This window comes from Megascapheus bottae, chromosome 5 (assembly GCF_031878675.1).
Source record: "Megascapheus bottae isolate mThoBot1 chromosome 5, mThoBot2.hap1, whole genome shotgun sequence".
Lineage (NCBI taxonomy): Eukaryota > Metazoa > Chordata > Mammalia > Rodentia > Geomyidae > Megascapheus > Megascapheus bottae.
The window spans coordinates 14,994,421-15,019,313 of record NC_143513.1 but is presented as its reverse complement, the minus strand read 5'-3'; the positions used below and the strand labels follow the sequence as shown (position 1 = coordinate 15,019,313).

The following is a 24,893-nucleotide window of genomic DNA, read 5'->3' as shown; positions in this document are numbered from 1 at the left end:
CAACTGCCTCCATATGCAGTTTCCAGAGGATTTCAGTGAGGATCTCAAGGCCAGTTTCCTATGGAGCAGGTTTTCCTTGGGTATACAAAAACTATCAATCAATTGATGACCCAACATTAATCCTCTCAAGTCTCTTCTGTTATGGGCACATATGAACCCCACTGTTCTTTTGTAATAGGCTTCTCCACAAAGACTTACCTTTCTTCAGCTACCAATTCCTCTGCCTCAAGTCCTTGCCACCTGACATCTATAATCCCATTTTCACAAATCTCATTTTTCCTCAGGAATAAGGCTGGGGCTGCCTCATGATACATTGGGTTTTTTTCCTGTCTATTAATAACTTTACTCTTGACCTAAATCAGAGCTTGTGCCTTGCCAAGAAATAACATTTTAATCATCTAGGAGATAGCCATCTGATGTTGGAGGGGCTGGAGGCCAGAGGGATTTGAGTTGTGAGTTTGTATAGAAGAACGCTGAGAAAGTGGAATGGCTATATGAATAAAATTGCAATTTTATCTTAGTTCTGTATCCATCCAAGCTGAAGACATTTAAACAATGTCTAATAAAGCACTTGGTTTGTCATTTCCTAAAATGTCAGCCAGATTTAGAATAACAATTTATATTAGGAAAACAGCAAGACAATTTCATAGTCACCTTGACCTGAATAATCATTTTATGGAAAGAGTATATCAGTAATGCTTGATCAGTCTCTGACAGTACTATAAGCTGCATCAAGTGAAAAATTTTAAGGATATTCTTTCCTATATCTAAGAACATAACCACAGACTTGTATCTATGGAGAAACTACTGTGTAATAGTCATCATAGTTTTTATAGACAGCTAAAATTTTAAGCACAAAACAAAGAAAAGTGATGTAAAGATGTGTTTAGTCTAAGCAAAAGCAAATCATTTGCAAGACACAATAAACATAAAACAAATGAAATACTCAAGTGTCATGCCTGTGATATTGGCTACTCAGGCTGAGAAATGAATCAAAGTTCAAAGCCATCTCAGGCAGAAAAGTCTATGAGACTCTTATCTCCAATTGACCACTGGAAGTAGCCCTGTGGCTCAAAGTGGTAGAGCACTAACCTTGCATAAAACAGCTCAGAGTGCTCAGATCTTGAGTTCAAGTCCCACAACTGACAAGAAAGAAAGAAGCTGGGTACAGTGGCTCACACCTGTAATCCTAACTACTCAGGAGGCTGAGATCTGAGGATTGCAGTTTAAAGCCAGCCCAGGCACTAATGTCCATAAGATTCTTATCTCCAGTTAACCAATTAACCAGAAAATGGTGGCTCAAGGGGTAGGGCAGCATCCTTGAGCTGAAGAGCTCAAGGACATCACCCAGGAGCAGAGTTCAAGCCCCATGATCACCAAAAAAGAAAAAAAGAAAGAAAGAAAGAAAGAAAGAAAGAAAGAAAGAAAGAAAGAAAGAAACCTAATACCTGACAAATGTAACTGCAACCCCTTTATACATCACCCCAGCAACAAAATACAATTTAAATGTTTTTCTTGTTTAGTTTCTAGCCTTAATGGGCTCACTTGAATAATAGTGGCAGAATAAATAAGAAGTAATCATTTTTTCCAATTAGTCAGCAAAAAGCTGGAAGTGGAGCTATGGTTCAAGTGGTACAGTACTAGCCTTGAACAAAAAAATGCTCTGGTTCACATACACACATACATGTAGAATGACAACTTGCAATTCAGTTAACAATATATCTTTGAACATTTTAGTGTATACTCTCATCTCAAAAAGAGACTGACAGACATATGGACACACAGAGACACACATATTTACACACATACACAGTAAATAGGTCATTTTAATCCTGAATTTGATTTATGACTTAAGTGGCCAATTAATATTGTAAAACTGTGGGTCATTACCCATGAAATAATCAATCTCAGTCAATATCTTGGCTTACTGAGTTTATAATTAGGTTTATTTATATTGTGATCATGACAGGGAGATATAGAGAGGACCTACAATTTTAAAACGTAGCCATTAATGAGATACTTGAAATCAGTATAAAGAGATGGTCTATTTTACATGTTTTATCTTATAAAATTTATGTTGAAGTTCCTCTAAACTAAGACTGACAGTGCAAAAAATAGTTCAATAAGATTTAAATTAAAATTTAAACTATATCTGCTGAACAGAATTTTCTTTATGTACCTGGTAACCTAGCACCAACAGAAATAATATTTTCTTAGCCAAGCATTATGTGATTATAAAGAAGCAGTAACTACTGATGCTAATAATTTGAACTATATTAATAGAGGACAAATTTTATGACAATTGAAGAGAATTTTATTTAGAAAAAGAAATATAATTTCCTTTGGAAGTCAATATCTGGAGGTAAGATGGCAGGCTAGATGTTCCCTTCATATGATTTCATGAAAAGAAGAGTAAGGGTAACAAATAAGGGAAGAGACACTATGAGAAAAGAGAGAGAGAGAGAGAGAGAGAGAGAGAGAGAGAGAGAGAGAGAGAGAGAGAGAGAGAGAGAGAGAGAGAGAGAGAGAAGTAGTAAAATCAAGGAAAAAGTGACAGTCAGGCACCAGTGTCTCATGCCTGTAATCCTAGCTACTCAGCAGGCTGGCATCTGAAGATCATGGCTCAAAGCCAGCCCATGCAGAAAAGCACATGAAACTTATCTCCAATTCAACAATAAAACAAAATAAAAGCAGAATTGGATCTGTGGCTCAAGTGGTAGAGCACCAGCCTTGAGTAAAAATACTCAAGAAAGTCCTGAGGAAGCCCTGAGGACTGGCACCAAAAAAGAAAGAAAGAAGGAAAGAAAGAAAGAAAGAAAGAAAGAAAGAAAGAAAGAAAGAAAGAAAGAAAGAAAGAAAGAAAAAGAAAAGGTGAGAGCAGGTGCAAATGCTGGCACCTCCTACCTACAATCATAGCAATCCAGAAGGCTGAGATACAGAGGACTGTGATTTATAACCAACCTGGTCGGGGTCGGGGAAAGGAATCCATGAGAGGTCCAGCTGCAAAATAACCAGCTAAAAGCTAGAATGCAAGTGTGGCTCCAATGGGTAACAAAGTGAGAAAGGATAATAGTTCAAGCCTTGGTACCATCAAGAAAAATTAATTAACTAATTAATTGAAGGTGAAAATCAGCCAAAATCCAAAGGGAAACAGAAGAGGTTACAGAGAAACAAGGAAAGCAGTGCACAGCTTCAACCCTGGTTCCACTGTGGGGAGGGGACTTCAAAGCCATAGCCACAAGGCAGCCCTGGTGACAACAGACTGGAAATAATCAGCCAGGGAACATCTGGGAAAGCCAACTGTTTGACATAGAGCTCACCTGAACACTTACACCAGGAACCATCACAACTCAGGGAACCCAGGAGCCCTGACAGCAGTGTCTGCGAAGGAGACACAAGAGGCTGTCAAGGAAAGGACTGAAAGCTGTGAACTTGGCTTCAGTGGATCACTCCCACCTGTTGACTCCTTGCTGGATAGGATCTGAAAGCACTGAGTCCAGCTGTGTACACTGTTCCTTCAGGGAAACACCCCCCCACACACACACAATCACAACCACCAATCAGATCTTGCTACTCTGTGTGCTTCCCTGAAACCCTCATTGCTGTACAAGAGGACACCTCTGTAATCCTAGCTACTCAGGAGGCTGAGATCTGAGAATCAAGGTTCAAAGCCAGCCAGGGCACAAAAGGATCTGTGACTCTGATCTCCAATTAACCCCTAGAAAACGGGAAGAGGGGCTTGACTCAAGGGTAGGGCAGTAGCCTTGAGTTGAAGAGCTCAAGGACAACACCCAGGCCAGTTCAAGCCTCATGACCCACTGAAGAAAAAAAAAAAGAGGACACCCTCAGCTTGTCCATCCCTCAGCTGCCCTCTCGGTACACAGAAGGGGGGTGGAAACATCTGAAGGCACTGGACACCTCCAGCATACTCCTCCAGTGTCCAGTGGCTTTCCAGTGGCTGCAAAGCTCCATGGGGCCAGAAGCAGCTTCTGGTATGCAAGGAAAGGAAGTTAGCAATGTGAATATAGCCCTTAGGTAAAAACAGACACTACATAGACTTCCCCAAAGGCGGAACTGAGAGGAACTCAAAGGCCTCAGCTCTGGTCCACTACTCCAACCGCTACTCATTCAGTTTCAGTAGTAGAAGGTGCTCCAGTTTCTGGTATTTTTTTATTTTTAACTATATTTTAAATTGTTATTTTTACTTTATTTTGCTCTTTAATACTTGGACATTTTTATTTTTGTCTTTGTTATCTTTGTCTAATTTATTTCCCTATATTTTTCTTCATTTTTAATATTGAGTTTGTTTATTTCTTAAAGATTTCAACTTGTTTACATTTTTTTCATTTTTCTTCCCTTTTATTTAAATAAATTTACTTCCTCTTTTTTTAACTTGTCCCCTAGTTTCTCCTCTCCTCTCCTTCCTTCCTTCCTTTCTCTCTATTTTTCGCTTTCTTTTTTTATTTTTTAATTACAGATTTTATTAACATTGATTTTTACACCATATTTCAAATGTCATGTTTAACAAACAAATATTCAAGAAAGGAAGCTCTGTATACAATCACTGGCACTTAGATTTTAGAACATAATTAAAATTAAGCTGAGAGTTTTATGTCATTGGTACATATTACTGTATACAATAAAACATTATGTCTATAGAGTATATAGTCCATCATAGATTTTTATGTCTATGTATTTATGTTTATATCTCCAAGACTCTCTCTTTTATAATGTCAGTCATGGGGCTTGAATTCAGGCTGGATTATCCCTGAGCTCTTTTGCTCAAGGCTAGCAATCTACTACTTATCCACAGTTCCAATGTTTAGGTAGTCAATTGGAAATAAGAATCTCATGAACTTTCCTGCCTGGTCTGGTTTTGAACTGAAAGCCTCCTCGTAGCTAGGATTACAGATGTGAGCCACCAGCACCCAACTTATCTCATTTTTTTAAATTTGTTACTATTTGTGACTTCATTAGTTTTTTGCTTCAGAGTTTAATCTGTTTTACTTCTATCACTTTGGTCTTACAGTTATTAGTGTTGGTAGTTGTCTTTAACTGTTGTTGTTGTTTAATTGTATTTCTGTGTCTGGTTTGATATGGTGCTCTTGTTGCTATGACAGTTTGGTTTTAATCTCTGAGCAATACTTCTCACCAGCCCATGGATCTTCCCCCAGAGTAGTTTATATTTTAGGCCACAAAGCAAGACTTAATAAATAGGAAAATACTGAAACCATTCTTAAATCTTAACAGATTACAGAAAGATAGAACTAATCACCAGCAAAAATAAAAAACTAGTCTTTAAATACATAGAGATTAAACAGCAAAATTAATATTATAAAATGTCCAATTACCTAAAGCAACCTACAGATTGAATTCAATATCCACAGATATTCCAGTCACATTCTACACAGAACTAGGAAAAAAAGTGGTTCTGCTGGGTGTAGTGGCTTATACCTGTAATCCTAGCTACTCAGGAGGCTGAGATCTGAGTACTAAGGTTCAAAGCCACCCCGACACTAAAAACTACAAGACTCTTATCTCCAATTAACCATTAGAAAACTGGAAGAGGGGCTGTGGTTCAAGGGGTAGGCTCTGGGACAATGCCCAGGCCCAGAATTCAAGACAAGAGAGAGAAAGGAAGAAAGGAAGAAAGGAAGAAAGGAAGAAAGGAAGAAAGAAAGAGAGAGAGAGAGAGAGAGAGAGAGAGAGAGAGAGAGAGAGAGAGAGAGAGAGAGAGAGAGAAAGGAAGGAAGGAAGGAAGGAAGGAAGGAAGGAAGGAAGGAAGGAAGGAAGGAAGGAAGGGAGAGAGAAAGAAAAGAAAGAAAGAAAGAAAGAAAGAGAGAGAGAGAGAGAGAGAAAGAAAAAAAAAGAAAGACAGGCTCCTAAATGTTAAAATAAATAACAAAGCAATTCCAAGCACAAAGAGTAATGCTAAAGATATCACATTATTTAATTTCACATTATACTACAGAGCACCATAGAAACAAAACAGCATGGTACTGGCACAAAAGTATACATTTTGACCAATGAAATACAATTAAAGACCCAGAAATAGGCCAATACATATACTGTCATCAGATTCACAAGGGGAAAAAAAAGTACCTCAAACACATGTTAGAGAGAACACAGTCTTTTAGACAATGGTATTGTGATTTCCACACATAGAAGACTGAAATTCAATCCCTATCTCTCTTTGTATTAGAAAATAAAACTCAAAATGGATAAAGAACTGAAACTTTGAAATTGCTATAGAGAAGCATCAATAAAACACATCAAACTTAGACATAGGCAAAGACTTTCTGAATAGATTATAGTAATGTAGGTAATAATAGCAAGAATTGAAGATTAGAATCCTCAATGCAATCTGGGGACTACACTGAATTTGAAGGTACATTCACAGAAAAGGAAATAATGACTACAATAAAAGGATAGCTTTGCCAGCTCTTCATCTGACAAGGGATTAATAGCCAGATTATATGGCGAATTTAGAAAAGTAAAGTCCAAAAATTACATAATCCCCCAAAATAAAAATAAAAACATAGAGCCAAGTCCATTTCAAATGAAATAAAAATGACATAACCCAATCAACAAATAAACTAATCAAACTGAATATACTTTAGATGAAGAAATTCAAATGGTCAAAAATATTTGTCCAAAATATTCATCAGAGAGAGAAATGAAAGTCAAAACTACACTGATGTTCCATCTTATCTCAGTCAGAATAAATGGAAATTGTCAAGAAAACAAGCACAAAATGTCAGTAGGGAATCAGGTAAAAGGTACTCTCATGCACTGATGGTGGGAATGTAAACTTGTGTACCCACTATGGACAGCCATATGGATATTCCTCAAAAATCTAAAAGTAATCTGAGTGCTGGTGGCTCATGCCTATAATCCTAGCTACTCAGGAGACTGAGTTCTGAAACTCCAGTTCAAAGCCGCCAGGGCAGGAAAGTCCAGGAGATTCATCTCCAATTACTCACCAGAAAACCAGAAGTAGCACTGTGGCTCAAAACGATAGTGTGTTAGTCATGGAGGGAAGAAAGTGGGGGTGGAGTTCAGGCACCCCTTCTTAGGCCCTGAGTTCTAGCCACACAACTGACAAAAATAAAAGAAAGAAAACAGACAAAAATGAATATATGCCAAGATAGTTTTGAAGTTGTCATAATAAGCTTAAGGACACATTTTAAAGAATTTTACCTTTAAGAATATTCTTTAGATTTTGTGAAGAGGTGACTGTTGTTTCCTCAGTGTCAGCGTCGAGCAGCAGTCGACTTCTCACAGAAACTGGGAGTAGGAGATTCAAATAGAATCTCTTTTCCCTCCTGCCTTCAGGTTACAAATCCCTTGAAATACTTAAGGTTAGTGGAACGTTGCTTGAGTGAGATGTTTTTTGATCTTCAGCTACACTTTGTGAGGAGCCAAACTATCAAACACAATGGCTAGCAACATTACCAACAAGACAGATCCTCGAACCATGAACTCTTGTGCGTTCATAGGGAATCTCAATGCACTTGTGGTCAAGAAGTCTGATGTGAAAGCAACCTTCTCCAAATATGGGAAAATTGCAGGCTTCTCTGTTCATAAAGGCTTTGCCTTTGTGTAGCATGTTCATGAGAGAAATGCTCAGGCTGCTGTGGCAGGAGAAGATGGCAGGATGATAGCCGGCCAGGTTTTAGATATTAATCTGGCTGCAGAGCCAACAGTGAATGGAGGAAAAGCAGGTGTGCTACGATCTGCAGCGGAGATGTATGGCTCAGTACCAGAACACCCTTCTCCCATCAGCTCGACTCAGCTCCGCATTGGACTTGGACTATGACTTTCAATGAGATTATTATGAGGGATGTACAGTTACCCAGCACATGTGCCACCACCACCTCCTATTGCTTGGGCTGTAGTGCCCTCTAAACGTCCACGTGTGTCAGGAAACACCTCACGCGGGGCAAAAGTGGCTTTCATTCTAAGAGTGGTCAGCGAGAATCTTCTTCCAAGTCTAAGAAGGTGAAAGGAAATGACCTTCAAGCCATTAAGAAGGAACTGACCCAGATTAAACCAAAAGTGGATTCTTTACTGGACAGCCTGGAAAAACTTGAAAAGGAGCAGAGCAAAACAAGCAGAACTGTCCTTATTGTCTACAGTAGAGGTGAAGAATGATAAGTCAGAAAAGGAACAGAGCTCCCTGAAAAAAGAGGAGACTAATGTCAAGATGGAGTGGGGGGGGTGCAGATGACTCTGCAGAGGAGGAGGACGATGATATAATGGAGCTGGGGCAAGACCAGCTGGAGTTGATCAAGGATGATGAAAAAGAGGCTGAGGAAGGAGCAGACGACAGAGACAGCGCCAATGGCGAGGATGACTCTTAAGCACATAGTGGGGCTTAGGGATCTTATCCCATTATTTCTTCACCTAGGCGCATGTCTTAAGATCAAAATTTCACCAGCTCCCCTCCCCTAGTCTCTTCAGCACATTCTTACTGTTTTCCCTATCCTAGGCCTTCCCGTATTCATTAATTCATACTGCCCTGCGCCTACTTCCATTTTTGCTTCCTTTGATGCTCCTGATAGTTTTGTTAAGTCTTGCCCTGTAATTTTTGCTTTTCATTTTGATACCTCTTTATGACTTAACAATAAAAAGGATGCATGGTTTTTTATCAACTGTCTCCAAAAGAATCTCTTCTGCAGGGACTGCAGTGCTTTCCATTCATACAAGATTTCTGTAGTTGCTTCCCTATCCGCAAAGGCAATCTCACGCATTTAGTTGTAGCACCAGATAGCAGCTTTAAATTAGAAATGTGTGTGTGTCACAACCTACGTGAGAGTGCTGTGTGGGGCAGTTCAACACAAATATATTTTTGTGAATGAGAGCTGGCACGTCAGATGCATCCTTTGGGAAAATAGTGCAATAGTCTTAATATTTGTTTTCTAAAGTTGATACTGTGGGTTATTTTTGTGAACAGCCTGATGTTTGGGACCTTTTTTTCTCAAGAAAAAACAATAATCAAGTCCTTATTAAGCCAGGGAAAAAAGAATATTCTTTAAAATAATTATTTGTGAACTATTATACAATAAAATGAGTTTGAGCTAAAAATACATTTTTTAAAAAAACTTAAAAAATTGGCCTGGCACTGATGGCTCCCACCTACAATCCTAGCTACACAGGAGGCTGGGATCTGAAGATTACAGTTTGAAGCCAGCCTGGGCAAAAATATTTCTGTAAGATACCTCCAGTCAGCCTTGAGGACAGAAGAGGCTTAGGGATAACACTCAGGGCATGCGTTCAACCAGCCCAACAAAGAAAGAAATTGAAAATTGTAAACTTTAATGACTTTTAGTACTTCCTTTTACTCTCAAAATTGTCCTCATTTAGGGAATAAATTTAACATTTTTATCTTCACAAATCAAAGAGCTGAATTACCAAGAGACCTAGATTGTCACCTCGTAAATAATTCACTTCCTCTTTTTTTTTGTTCTCACATTTTTATCTACTAAAATGAATACTATGTAAGAGTTTAACAAGGATGTCAGGGGATTTATCCATAAACTATTGCCCATCATGAACAAAGTTAATGCTTTCCCAGATATTTGTTTAACAGGGAAATTTTATGGAACATTATGCAACTGTCTTTGCTTTGTTTGATTGGTTGGTTGATTTTGTGTCAGTCCTGAGGCTTGAATTCAGGGCCTGGGCACTGTCAGGAAAGTTCATGAGACTCTTATCTCCAATTAACCACAAAAAAAGCTGGAAGTAGAGCTAATGGCTCAAGTGACAAGAGCACTATTGTTCAGAATAAGAACCGAAGGACTTAGCTCAGGTCCAGAGTTCAAGCCCCAGGACATAGAGGCAGGGAGGGGAGAGAGTAAAGATTTTTTTTATTCTTACTTTTGGGCTGTACAAAAACAAAATGGACCTTATTTCTTAGCCCTCTGACCAAGATCATTTTGACTGTTTTTAATTATATAATATTTAATAGAAAAAACCCTAAATAAATCGAATTGTTTTTTTTCCTGTTTTTCATTTTTAACATGATAAAGACATTTTGTGAAAGATTGTGGAAAGTAATAAAATCATGGAAGTACTGAAAGTAGTATTTTTTTCTCTCCTTTTCTCACACAAAGAGAAGAAAAGAAAGAACTTGATCCTCGTTGTTAATTATGTTTCTGTAAACAGAGAAACCCTTAGGAATTCCTACTTGCTTTATTTCTAATCTACAAACCTCTCAGAAAACAATGGCACACACAGTTTCTAATTTCATTCCCTTTTTTTCTCTTCCTCTCCCTTTTTTTATGGTACTGAAATTCAGCCAAATATTCAACTATTCTAGAAAGTGAAAGACAGAGGAGAAAACAGCCCAGAGACGGTCTTTGGCTTCATTTTACAAAGACATTCAATCTTAACCCAGAGAGAGAAGACTTTTTGTTGGTTTGATTTTTTTTTTCCTTTACTGAGAGAAGCTCTCCTGGAAAGGAGTACAGTTTTTCAGACAAGACTATTTTCATAAGCTTGCTGATAACAACACTCTTGTTTCTATGCAGGTGCCATGGTACGTCAGGTGCACGTGTGGGGCTATAAAATCTATACCCTTTGTAACCAGACACATCCAGGATACCCTTGCAACACGAGCACTGGCCAGTTCTGGTAAGCAAGCAAAGTTTCCAGATTACAAAATCAATGTTAGAGCTCTATTCTATTCCGATGATCAGTTTTTGCTGTTTAATAGTGTGGCTCTCCAGAAAGGGTGGGGAAAGGGAAACAAAACATGTTTTTTTTTGTTTTTTGTTCTCTGTGTGTGTGTGTGTGTGTGTGTGTGTGTGTGTGTGTGTGTGTGTGTGTGTGTTTGGCAATTGCTGCACTGACTTCATAGCTTTATTCTTTAATCATAGTAATGATAGCAGAATAAACTAGAGTTAACCAGCAGGTATGCTTTAAAAATCATTGTAGGAGTACCAAAAACTCTTCCTTGTATTCTTTCAAATGTTCCCTTATTCTGAAATATAAGGTTTTAATATAATGTTGGAGGACAAGACTTGATTAAGTTACTTTTAGCCTCTTTTATGTGTTTTTATATCCTTTTGTTCCTCTTCTCAAAGAACATGAAGAGAGGCTTATGACATTTTACAGTTTTGGAGCTTTATCAGCCTCTAAGAGCACATTCAGTAGAGCTTCTAGAAGCCTGTGGGACTTGGGTTAAGACTATCTTGAATGGTACCTCAGTTTCTCACTGCTGCTTTCAGCCTGAGTCTTCCCTGCCAGATTGGACTTGTGACTCAGGTTCCTTTCTTTTTCCTCCAGATAAAATCTATCATCCCCCCTCCACCACTCTTAAATAAATGTATGTTAATTGCACTAAGGACGTTCATTGCATTTTCATACATTTATCTAATACACTTTGATTATTTTTTCTTTTCTTTCACTCCACACCTCCCCCTCCTTAAAATCTAAACTTTCTTAGATTCAGACTTTCAGGCTCAGAATGACCAGAAGTTAAGGTACAAGATGACACTTTGACATGTCTCCATGCTTCATGGTTTAATAATCTAAATATGGGAACTGAAATTGAAATCCTTATCAAGCACCATAGTTAGTATTTAACAGGCTTTTTTTGTTTTTGTTAGTGCCTGAGAACGAAGAAAATAATATGGTTGATTTATTGTTTGGAAGCAAAAAAATTTAATGTAGTAGTGAAGTGCATGGTTTAAGTTACTTTTGAAAAGTAAAATCCTCCCTCCTAACAAAAAATGCCTGTCAGCCAATGTTTATAAAACTTAATTGTGGACATTTGGACATGTTTCTTTAAAGTCCACTGAGAGCTGCTATGGTCAGCTGTCCCCTTCTGAGATCACTGGACCCTCAGCAAGAGGGTCTTTGCAGCTCAGAGAGGAACCAAATACATCATACATCATATATCAGGGGAAAATACTAGAATGGGAAGAAGGGGAAAATACCTAGTGAAACGTAGACGTCTGTACACCTCATCACCAAGCTGTTGAGTATACTTGTTCTCTTACTTTAACTAGAATATTATACCTGGAAAAAAGTCTTACCAATGCAAGTCATCATTTATGAATCTTTCAATTTTCCACAATACTTCATGCAATTAAGTATACCAACTTTTGTGTTTGAATAGAAACAATAAACAACCATTAACTATTTTGGCTGGATAAGTTATTTTTTCTCTTTTTTTTCTGTTTTGTGTGCTGCTACTGGGCCTAGCACTCTCCCTTACCTTTTCCAATCAAGACTGACCCTCTACCACTTGAGACACACATCTACTTCCAACTTTTTGCTAGTTATCTGAAGATGAGTCTCTTGGATTTGTCAGCATAACCTGACTATGAACCAGGATCCTTAAATCTCAGCTTCTTGAGTAGCTAGAACTACAGTTGTGAGTCATCAATTCCAAGCTAGATTAGATAATTTCATTATTTTGGTGGAGAACTCATTACCAAATAAAAGTCAAAAAATAGATATTTTAGAAAAGCCTTCAGTCTAAAAAAATTGCACAATTATTTTTACTCTTTTATATGCACAATTAACTTATAGCACCATGATGTTACTTGGTTTATTGAAGAGCTGAACTATAACCAAAAAGGCAACAGGTTAGGTGATGGCTGGCAATGTGAGAATGGCATGTGAGAAAAGGGACATTGAAGGCAAGAGTCATCTGTATTCTACTTTATCCTCTGATGATTTTCAAGCAGTATTTGCTCCTGCACAATCTTACTTTCTTTTAGAGTTCAAATGTTTTGGGTTCAGAAAAATGCAGACAGAATATTTTTATTCATATTTATCTTGCTATTTATGGCATGCTGCAGCTTAGAAAGGACTAACAAATGGGATGCTATTTGAGTTCCACTGTGGAGCTATGAATAGTGTGGCTTAAATACAACATCCTCTACAGGAGGCTTTTCTTTTTCAATGTCATCATGATACTCTCAACCCACTGAACCTTCATGAAACTAAATTCTCAAATGCTCTAGGTAGTGGTTATATCATGTGCAATCAAAGAGCCATCATCAGTGCATTTTATTCAACTGTTGGTAAATGTTTTACTAGTATTCTGAATGAAACCTATTTTCTGTCATCCAACTGCTTCTGATGGGTCTTCTAGAAGACAAGATGTTACACTCAACTTTGACCTTCTGCCTCTTACATGTCGCAGTTTCTTCCAACCTTGCCATTGCAATCAAGAAGGAAAAAAGACCTCCTCAGACACTTTCAAGAGGTAAGACAATCTCATTTTATTTTCGGAATCTAGTCAGTTGGACTGTTTTTCATCTACACAGTATCTTCACCCATAGACCAGTTAGAAAGAAAATAATTAACAGGAACATGTTTGCTGTATATGAGTTCAAAGTTGATGTGTGTGGGGGGGATGTGGGTGTGGGTGTGGGTGTGGGTGTCGGTGTGTGCGCACGCGCCAGTCAACAGGGCTTGAACTCAGGGAGTGAATGCTGTCCATGATTTTTGTTTTTTTTAAGGACAGAACTCCAGTAGTTAAGGCACAGTGCCACTTCAAGCTTTTTGGGTGGTTAGATGGAGATAAGAGTCTCGTAGCCTTTTCTGTCCTATTGCTTTGAACTGCAATCCTCAGATATCAGCAGCTAGGATTATAGTCATGAACCAGATTTCAAATTAGCCTAATCAAAACAAAAAAAAAGGAAAGAAAAAAAAGAAAAACCCAAAACAATGAAATAGAATGGATTCATTATTTTTTGAAATATTTTATTAACACTGATTTTCATATCATATTTCAAATGTCATGTTTAACAAACAAGTATTCAAGAAAGAAATTTGTATATGTAATCTATGGCACATAGATTTTAGGACATAATTAAAATTAAACTGAGGGTTTGTATGTCATAGATATATATCAATCTATATAACATTATTATGTCTATAGAATATATATCCCAGGATAGATTTTAATGGATTTATTATTTTAAATAGTTATCAAATTAACTTTCAAAACAGTGACAATTTAAGAAGGAGGCATGGCTTAAATGGTACAGTGCTTGGCTAGCAAAACATGAAGTGCTAAGTTCAAAACCCTAATACTGACAGAAGAAGAGAAGGAGGGGAAATAGTGAAGAATTGATAGGATGTCTATGGCTCTTCATTTATTTGGTTACTCACTTCCTTACTTAGTTACTCACTGGTGCCAGTATAGGTACTTAAACTCCTTAGTGTTCATTGTTGAACTTTTAATTCATGCCTAAGCTCTGCAGTGTGACTTGAACCATACCTCAAATTCTGGTGTTATTTCTTTTTTCTGGTTAGTTGGATATAGCCATTTCTTTGATTTGTCTGCCTGGGAAGGCTTTAACCTTCACCCTCATACCTCAATGTCCTGAGTAGCTACAATTATACAAGCATGGGCCTAGTCAGAGCCTAGTTCTGTATTAAGGCAAGAAAATAATTTGGATTTTTTAATACAAGGAATACCTATAAAATTGTACATTATCTCAATTCCTGTAATTTTAGGTAACTAAGTCCTTGCTATGATTAGTAAAACCGTTTCAGTGGTTTTAGACACTGTAATCAAAATTTCTCATTGCTGGCAGGTTTTAAACAATTGTATTTTTGTACTCTCTTACTCTGGCTAAGAAACAAATATAACTTCACATGTTAAAAATTACACTTAGGGGCCAGGAGTTTGGCCTAGTGGTAGAGTGATTGCCTAGCATGCACGAAAGCCCAGGTTTGATTCCTCGGTACCACATACATAGAAAAAAAGCCAGAAGTGGTGCTGTGGCTCAGGCAGTAAAGTTCTAGCCTTGAGAAAGCCCAAGGACAGTGCCAAGGCCCTGAGTTCAAGGCCCAGGACTGGCAAAAAAAAATTATACTTAAAAAGTCTCAAGAATGACTATGGTATCTCCAGATAACTGAAATAGGATCAGAATTATTTATCCTTACATGGTTAACTCAAAATAGTAAGTATAACCAGAAACTTCTCAACTGCTGCTTGCAACTATAATATGAATGGAGCAAACAGAAAAAAAAACCCAGAAAATTAAAACACACTTCAAATTCTAAAACATTGACCTGCCTTCTAATGTATTTATTAATTAATAGAAGTGCCGTGTATCTATAAATGATCACCATTTACTTGTTTATTAATTCACCTTTAGTTTGTTGTTTACACAAACTACATGCCTAGAAAACCAATATATATTTTTCCAGAAAAAATAATTAAAAGGTGAAATACTTCCCTAGGCAGAACTTGTCCTGTAGTCCTCATTGTAAGGATAATAGCTATAAAAACAATGAGCTAAGTAAATTTAATATACCAAAGACTGAAGTAGTCATTGTCCTAAAAGCTTTCTATTTAGCAAAACAACATTGCTATAGAATCTAAAGACATCAACACTCCGTATGCTTGAACTTAAATGCTAATGTCAGATTTTGGGGCAATTTTTTGAATAGTGAGTAAGGACAATAACTGAAGAATACAGGATTTTCCTTGAAGTGACACATTATCTAAAATGTTGGTAATGTTTGTGCAGATCGAGAATACATAAAAAATACACACTTGCAAAGGGTGAATTGTAACAGTATGCAAATTATATTTTAAAAAATGTTCTGTGTTAGGTGCTGTTGGCTCATGCCTGTAATCCTAGCTACTCAGGAGGGGCTGAGGTCTGAGGATCACAGATCAAAGCTAGCCTGGGCACTAAAGTCCATGAGGCTCTTATCTTCAATTAACCAACAGAAAACTGGCCCAAAGTGGGAGAGGGCTATTTTTGAGCTGAAGAGCTCAGGGACAGTGCTCAGGCCAAGTTCAAGCCCCACAACCGACAGAAAAAAAAAGTAATAACGTAAGAAAATAATATTGCCGAAGAACAAATTTAAAACAACAACAAAAAAACACAAAACAGCATAGAATGATTTTTAGCTTGCCTCATAATTTTGCTTCATGACTTCTGTCTGTTAAGTATACCTGATAATCAAACCAGTCACTGCCGCTTGATAATGTTAGAAACACAGACAAAAATCTGGAACAAAATTGCCCCCTTAAATACTTCTACTTTTACATTCTCTTTTATGGTTAGTCTTAGGAAGTTCCTGAAAATAAACCACAATATTTCTGGATACTTGATGCAGTCATTACAATGTCTTCCTCTTTAATCCCAAATATACATTCCCAGCTGCTCACACCTCTTCTTTTTGGGCTAGTAGGTCATTGTTATTCAACAAGTTCTATTTCCCTCTGCTCCAATCTTGTAGAGGTTTCCAGCAAACATCTGTGTTTAATTGTATTTTCAGTATTGAAATTCCTGCATTAGAGTATTGGTTTTTTTCAAGTAGAACTCAGAGGAAAAGTTGGTAGTCCTTTTTCCCACAATGTGCTTGGGCTTTAGAAGAGCTCAGCATCTCTCTGCACTCACCATAAGAAGGGCACTTGGAGATACAGCCCAAAGGATTCATAATAGTTTTACATACTTGAACTGTTGCTTCCTGGAGATTCTGAGAAGCCACAACTTTTGCATGAACCAGAGATGTCTTTTCAGCCACCATAGGAGCATTGTTAAGTATTTACTGCATTGAAGGTCATGGGCTTTGAGGTCTGAAACAGTCTCAAATCCACACTATAACCTGAAAGCATCCCTTCATATTCCATTATAAATGAAGACTTTTTACACCTTATGCCAACTAGAAGCTTGATATTTCTGTAAACTTCTGTAGGTAAATTTTATGACTGATACATATTTCAGAGCATTTCTGTAGACCTTCATTCATGCACTGATTGTCTTTCTTTTCTATGTCAGGATGGGGAGATGATATTACTTGGGTACAAACTTATGAAGAAGGTCTCTTTCATGCTAAAAAAAGGTAAAATGTGTCTCCATTGATTTTTAACAGACTATACAGCTGTCTCAGAGAATATCCAAAATGTGAAAACATTTCATCCAGTAGCAGCAGAAGGCACATCTTTCTCAACTGCACATGAAACAGCCTCTGTAACAAATCAAATGTTAGAGAACAAAACAAGCCTACACAAATTTAAGAAGATGGAAATCATCTCAAATTTATTTCCCAATGGTGGCAGTACAAAGCTAGCAAGAAACAGAAAGGATTGCAAAAAGTTTCAAAATAAGTAATATGTTGCTGAACAGCCAAAGGGCCAAAGAAAAAATTAAAAGGGAAAAATTAAAAACTATGTTGAGACAAATGAAAATGGAAATCTAAAACACCAAAATTTATAGAATGCGACAAAAGTTTTAAGAGGGAAGTTTATAATAAAAATATAATAATATAATATAGAAAATCTCAAATAAACAATCTAATATGCCTCAAATAATAACAAGTATAAGCCATGCTGAAAGTTAGAAGTGAAAAAGAAAAATAGAGATCAGATTAGAAGGCAGTGAAACTGCAACTAGAAAAGATCAGTAAAAATATGAACTGGATTTTAAATAGATGGACAAAATTAACCTGGTTGACTAGCTAAGGAAAAGAGAATAAAGTCAAATAAATAAAATCATACATGAAGAGAACATGGATGTTACAGACATACAACAAACCTACTATGTAAGTTATATTCCAACATACTCAACAACTTACACATATAAAACCTACCAAGACTAAAGACAAAATATAAACAAACCAATGAATAAAAAAATTATGCATAAGTTTAAAAATCTACTGAGAAATGTCTGGAATCTGATGGTTTCACTGACAAATAGTACTAAACTTCAAAGAATTAATATCAATGGGGCTGGGAGTTTGGCCTAGTGGTTAAAGTGCTTGCCTAACATGCATGAAGACCCGGGTTCGATTCCTCGGTACCACATACATAGAAAAAAGCCAGAAGTGGTGCTGAGGCTCAATGGTAGAGCTCTAGCCTTGAGAAAGTCCAAGGACAGTGCTCAGGCCCTGAGCTCAACCCCAGGACTGGCAAAAAAAAAAAAAAGAATTAATATCAATGATCAAGTTACTCCAAAAATAAATAAATAAATAAACGAGAGATAATATTTCTGAAGTCACTGACTGAGGCCAGAATTATCCTCATAGGAAGTCAGACAAGGGTGGTACAAAAAGTCCTAGCCAATATTATTAAGGAAAAGAAAAAGGGAAAAAGACAAGTTAGAAACAGAAGTTAAGTAGCTCTGACTTCGCATGGAAAAGGCCCCACCCAAACACTGACAGAACTAGTCAATGAATTTTGTAACATATATAATCAGTATACAATAGCAATATGTAAATTTTAGCAGTGCTTCCATATCTCAAAGAACAAGCCATGGTGATACAAGCCTGGAATCTCAACTACACTAAAACCATAAGTGATCTAGGTCCAAGGCCCAACCCAGGCAAAAAATCATAAGATACCTACTGGAAAAGCAAAGGAGGTATAGTTAATTGTACTGCACGCTTGACTACCAAGCACAAAACACCCAATCACTGTCAAGAGAGAACAAAGCCAAAACCAAACCAAAGTTACAAAACCTTTTTTATTTTATTTTATGTCGGTCGTGGGGCTTGAACTCTGGGCCCGGATGCTCTCCCTGAGCTCTTCAGCTCAAGGCTGCAGACCGCCCTACTCCTGGAGCCACAGCGCCACTTCCAGCACTTTTAGTGGTTCATTGCACATAAGAGTCTCGCGGACTTTAGTGCCCAGGGCTGGCTTAGCCTCTTGAGTGGCTAGAATTACAGGCGTGAGTCACGGGCCCGGCAAAACCTTTTTCAATGTTATGGGGGAAAAACTGTACCCTTAAAGAACCCCTATTTAGGTTGCTTGCGAGTTGTACTTCAGCACACAATGAGAGGGTGTGAATATATTCAAGTATAGTTGATTATTACCTGCCTTTTTATAAATGCTAAAATAGAAACCAAAACAGAGTAGTATTAGACTCTAGTGAAATTCATTGGAAACTAGCATTTTGTTCATAACATCTAAACATCTAAATTTATCTAAAGATAAATTTTATTTATTTATTTTATGTTCACTTAATATACAAATGAATCACCTGCTACACTTGTTAAAAAATGGTTCCTGGGCACCGCTCCCCAGTAGTCCTGATGATTATTTAGACTGGATGGAGTCTATGAGTTTACATTCCTAATATGCCCTTTGGTGATCTCCATTCCTCAGGTGAATTCTGGGGCTATATATAGAATATTTAGTAGTGCTGTAGACAAATGGTTAAGACATGTAAACAGAAGCTGTTTAAGCCTTGTTGAAAGGACCCAGAGATTCAGTTTAAATGCCTGTATGTAGTTTGACTCAATGTCAATCACTTTACTAATTCCGCCTTCCTCTGTTTAGTAACAAACCACTGATGGTTATTCACCACTTGGAACAGTGTCAATACTGCCAAGGTAAGTTTAGCTCCTGAGTGAGACCTTGTATGTAGAAAGAGTGTCTGGCAAGAGGACTTAAGGCACTCAGCAAATCCATTAAAAGAAAGGTAACTACCAGAGTACCACTATCTAACCAAGATCCATAAAGACGACCAGGGTAGCTAGTGACCTATTAAATATTTGGGGGGCGCTGGGATGTAGCCCAGTGGTGAAGGGCTTGCCTAGCAGGTTCAAGCTCCACTACTACAAAATAAATAAGTATTTATTTATTATATGTTCATTGGAATGAGAGAGGCGGGGAGAGGGAGAGGGAGAGAAGGAGATAGAAAAGGGTGGGAAGGAGGTAGAGGGGAAGGAAGAAAGGAAGGAAAGAAGGAAGGAAGGGAAGGGAAGGGAAAAAGGAAGGAAGGAATCAAAAGAGGATGGGGGAAAGAAAAGGAAAAACAATTGAGAAAACTTGCTGAAGGAAGATGATTTAATCAGTGAATCTATGATCTACATGACCTTATTAAACTTAGGTCTTCCTTAATGTAATGATCCCCTGATGTATCAATGAGAGACCCTGTCACTCATTGCTTCCCAGTGACTAAATGACAAAGAGGACCTATGAACTTTCTGAATGCAAGTTATTCATGAATGTAAGGTGTCAGCTTTCTTTTGCTATGATACACTGAAGATGTCTTGCTTCCTAAAATTAACAAGCATTTTGGTTACCCATACAGCACTAAAAAAAGTATTTTCCCAAAATGAACAAATTCAAGAAATGGCTCAGAATGATTTCATCATGCTGAATCTTATGGTATGTGAACTCTTAATATTTTATTTTTTTCCAGTCCTAGGGCTTGAACTCAAGGCCTAGGAATTGTCCTTGGGCTTTCTCAAGGCTAGTGCTCTACCATCTGAGCCACAGAAGCACTTCCTCCAGCTTTTTCTGATATGTAGTATGGAGGAATCAAACCCAGGGCTTTGTGAATGCTGGGAAAGCACTCTACCACTAGGCTATTCTCTGGCCTCTTAATATTTTCTGAGTATCATAATTTAATGGAAATTTTGACTAAACTCTTTTTCTTATTTCCACAACTTATGGAACTAAGCATTATCTGATACACATTATTATGCAGAGTTGGAAAAAGATGTACCGAAAACTTGATTTGCAGAAAATATTTGATATTAACTGTAAAAAAAAATCCAATTCATAACACTCATTTCTTTCTTCTGTCAGCATGAGACCACTGATAAGAACTTGTCACCGGATGGGCAATATGTACCTAGAATCATGTTTGTTGGTATGTGTGTAATCTTATGTGTCAGCTTTACAAATTCAGTAGAATCTTAGCTATCTTGCTTTTGTACACTTTAAACAGCTAGTTCAAGGTATTATTGTTTTTAAAGGTAAGAAAGTTTGAAGTTATTCTTCATTTGTTAGTTCTATAGTCCAAATTCACTATATCTATTTTTTACAAATCTTAAACATTTTTTTTTTGCCAGTTCTGTGGCTTAAACTCAGGCCCTGAGCCACAGAACGACTTCTGGCTTTTTCTATATGTGTGGTACCAAGGAATTGAATCTGGTCTTTGTGCATACTAGGCAAGCACTCTACCACTAGGCCAAACTCCCAGCCCCTTAATTTCTTTTTTTTTTTTTTTGTCAGTCATGGGACTTGAATAATCGGCCTGGGCACCACCCCTGAGCTCTTCCACTCAAGGCTACCGTCCTACCCATTGAGGCACAGTGACACTTCTGGTTTTCTGGTGGTTAATTGGAGATAAGAATCTCATGGACTTTAGTGCCCTAGCTGGCTTTGAACCAGGATTCTCAAATCTCAGCCTCCTGAGTAACTAGGATTATAGTAGGCATGAGCCACCATGCCTGGCTCTTAACCAATTTTAAAACAAGTTACTCTGCTAAACAAAGACCCCAATATTTTTTAACAGAGTGTACAAAGCCAGATTAATTCAACCTAGCTGAATCAACAGATTGATTGACCACATTCATATATATGAAAATTATGAATTTAGTTGGTATGCTCAAGAATAATTCTTCAAGGGCTACTCAGAACCCCTAGAATAGAGAAAGAGAGTTCTCAGTAACCCAATGAAGTCCAAGCCTGGCTCATATTTATACTCCCAGCTACTCAGGAACCTAAGATCTGGAGGATTTCAGTTCAAAAGAAAAGTCCACTAAAACTACATTTCTATTAACTGGCAAAATGTTAGACTGGAGCCATGGCTCAAGTGGTAAAGCACCAGCTGAGCAAGTAAACCAAATGAGTTTACAAGGTTTAGTTTAAATCCTGGTACAGAGAGAAAAAGAATATAAGGAAGGTAGGAAGGAAGGAAGGAAGGAAGGAAGGAAGGAAGGAAGGAAGGAAGGAAGGAAGGAAGGAAGGAAGGGGTAGGAAGGGAGTCATTTAGCTTCTCCAAAGGCTGTATATATTTCCAGAGGATGTGGACAGGGAGTCCCGGGGGTCAGGGCTTCAACAGTGTAATTAAAAATGTTATCTATCTATATATTTATCTCTATCTATCTACCTATCTATAATATATATAATGATTTCTTATTAGCAAGTAGAGTGGTCTCTTAGGAATTATCTTTATATCCTTTCAGACCCTTCTCTCACAGTCAGAGCTGATATAACTGGAAGATATTCCAATAGATTGTACACATATGAACCTCAGGATATGCCTGTGTGTAAGTATTCATAAATGACCTTGGACAATGGCACAAGTTGACCCCTGACTACTAAAGGGACCAGTCAATACCTATATCGTTGCTACCCACAATCCTGAGTCACTGGGGCTGCTGATATTCAAAATGTAACTCTGAGCTGCCACTGAGTCTGCTCTGCTTTTATAGGAATATCTAAAAGTTCTTCAGATCACTAAAACCACTAAAAACACCTTCATAGACATTAAAATGACATCGACCTCAAGGGTCCATTCTCTTCCTGTCAGAAACCCCATGTGACTTCCTCCAATGATAAGAATAAAATATTTTCTGGGGGCCAGAAGTTTGGCCTAGTAGTAGAGTGCTTTGCCTAGCATGTAGGAAGACCCAGGTTCAATTCCTCAGTACCACATACATAGGAAAAAGCTGGAAATGGTTCTAAGGCTCAAGTGGTAGAGCTCTAACCTTGAGAAATCCCAAGGACAGTGGTCAGGTCCTGAGCTCAAGCCCAGGCTTAGCAATATATATATATATATATATATATATATTTTTCTGGGCTGCTAGCAACTATAAGCAAATCATTATCAATTATATTTAAAAAGATAATTATGCCTCTCAGCTTCAGCAATACCAGATCAGTTTCATAACTGATTAAAAAGAAAGCAGAGGCTGGAAATGTGGCTTAGTGGTAGAGAGCTTGCCTAGCAGGTATGTAGCCTTGGGATTCATTCCACAGTACCATATAAACAGAAAAAGCTGGATGTGGCACTGTGGCTCAAGTGATAGAGTGCTAGCCTTGAGCAAAAGAAGCTCGGGGATAGTGCTCAGGCCCTCAGTTCAAGCCTCAGAACTGGCAAAAAAGAAAAAAAAAGAATAAAAGAAAATGGATACTTTCTCAAAGCTCCTCTGATACCATTGCTTATCTTAAAATAAGGGGTCAGGGCGGGAGCATGGCCTAGTGGTAGAGTGCTTGACTAGCATGCACAAACGCCGGGGGGAGGGTGGAGAGGGGGCGTTGATTCTGGGTACCACATACACAGAAAAAGCCAGAAGTGGTGCTGTGGCTCAAGTATTAGAGCACCAGCCTTGAGAAAGCCCAAAGGTGCCTGGGCCCTGAGTTCAAGCCCCAGGATTGGCAAAAAAAAAAAAAAAATCAACCTGCTCTGACTGGTCCTGATTCCTAAATTTACATATATACTGTTAGCATTAACTACAGCATCGACTAAATCTATTAATTTAGGTGGGCCAGTTTCAGAACCTAGCAGTATTGATAAGCTAAACCATTTAACACTGTCATTCCTTATAGCACAATATGTATTTACTGTGATTTCAGTGATAGAAAACATGAAGAAAGCCTTAAGACTTATCCAGTCAGAGCTGTAAGGAATGACGGAAACGGCACTGCCACTGCAATCTAAGAGGTCAGGGTTCATGAAGATAACCTCTGGCTTACTGAATATATATATATATATATATATATATATATATATATAAATGGCTTTTGTAACATTACATTATTTAAATAATTTTGAAATAGTTTTATGAAAATAAAGTATTTCAATATAGGTTGAAACCTAAACATGAAAATGTAGTAGTTTGTTTTCTGTCTGCATGAATATCAAAGAAACCTTGTTTCTGGCCAAGACTTATGGAGATAAAAGACCCAATAAAGAAGTTTCTGCTCTGACTGCTTCTGTTTTCTCCTCTCTTATTCACTCCTTCCATTATTCTCGTTTTAATTCTGCTCTCTCCACTGTGTGAGACCTTCCCATGCAGGTCATGAATGATCCCCACACTACCAAAACACCCAGATACATCTATGTCCACTTCTTATGTGAATTTGGAGTGGCATATTTCACAGTTAAGCACCTTCCTCCTTTCAATTCAGATAGACATTGAAGGTCCAACTGCAAAATACTGAAAGTATACTCTAAAACTCAACTGTGTTTTTCCTTAATCTAATTATTGAGTAGATACTTTTAAGCTTTAAATATTTTAAGAGAAATGTAACTGACTCAGGAATACAGAAGCATTTCTCCAGCTAACTAGCAGGGGAAAAAAATCATACATCTATTGTGAAATTATCAAATATCCAACCACCAACTCAGGTCTCCAAAGAGTCAATACTATGTCTTCTATTTCTTTAAACAATAACTACAACAAATACCTGTTAATGAAAATCCCATGTCAATTTTATGGGTGAGAGATTTTTTTAACCCATAGATTTGACTGCACGTAACAAAGTCTGAATTTTACTTTATTTTCCCTTGTATTGTTACTGGGGATTAACCACAGGGCCTAATCACTGTCCCTTGGCATATTGCTCACTCAGGACTGGTAAACTACTACTTGATCCACAGCTCCACTTCCAGGTTTTTGCTGGCCATTTGGACTTTCCCCTGCTGGTTTCCAGCCTCTCAGTTCTCAGATCTCATCTTCCAAATATGTAGGATTACAGGAGGGTTGAAAAGAAGAGAAAATTGAGGGAGGGCAAGAAGGAAAAAGTAGAAAGGGGGAAGAGAGGGAAGGAGAAGAGGAGAAGAGAAGAAGAAGGGAGGACCTAGGAGGGAAGAGGAGAGAATAGGGGAGAGTGGGAAAGAAGAAGGGGAAGAAGAGAGGTTATACCACTTAGAGAAATTAAGATTCAGATCCAACACATTTAGCTCCTGTGGTCTAACACTGCCATTTATTTTGCTTTTGATTTGTAAAATATGAATATCACAAGAGTACACCAAACTGACATTATGCAACATCTAAAATTATTGTTTCCTTTATTTAAAAAAATCTAGTAACTGTGATTTCAATTACATGTTGATAGCAAAATTGTAGATAATACTTCCATCTTCTTCCATCTCTAGGTTTAAGCTACCACTTACAAATCAAAGAATATTTCTGTCACTCTCTGGGCTCCAGGTAACTTTTGTGGC

The 24,893-nt window shown here is 37.6% G+C and overlaps 1 protein-coding gene and 1 pseudogene across 1 annotated transcript; both read left to right on the top strand.

The window, feature by feature from the left end:
- The first annotated feature begins 7,363 nt into the window (after window positions 1-7,363).
- LOC150063032 (heterogeneous nuclear ribonucleoproteins C1/C2 pseudogene) lies at window positions 7,364-8,370 on the top strand (annotated as a pseudogene).
- Window positions 8,371-10,571: 2,201 nt separating this feature from the next.
- Window positions 10,572-23,444, top strand: Agr3 (anterior gradient 3, protein disulphide isomerase family member). The gene is made up of 8 exons (XM_090332289.1): window positions 10,572-10,635; window positions 13,109-13,222; window positions 16,767-16,830; window positions 19,265-19,317; window positions 20,022-20,098; window positions 20,522-20,585; window positions 21,907-21,990; window positions 23,300-23,444. Exons 2-8 carry the CDS (start codon window positions 13,117-13,119, stop codon window positions 23,347-23,349), a joined length of 498 nt encoding a protein of 165 aa, XP_090188415.1. The 5' UTR covers window positions 10,572-10,635; window positions 13,109-13,116; the 3' UTR covers window positions 23,350-23,444.
- Window positions 23,445-24,893: the final 1,449 nt, after the last annotated feature.

What these genes read in the sequence shown, in the direction of transcription:
- Agr3 (XM_090332289.1), top strand. Translation starts at nt 13,117, where the DNA reads ATGTTACACTCAACTTTGACCTTCTGCCTCTTACATGTCGCAGTTTCT. An exon ending in CTCTTTCATGCTAAAAAAAG is followed by an intron (nt 16,831 to 19,264) that starts GTAAAATGTGTC and finishes TCCTCTGTTTAG; the next exon opens with TAACAAACCACTGATGGTTA. An exon ending in ACAGTGTCAATACTGCCAAG is followed by an intron (nt 19,318 to 20,021) that starts GTAAGTTTAGCT and finishes TTACCCATACAG; the next exon opens with CACTAAAAAAAGTATTTTCC.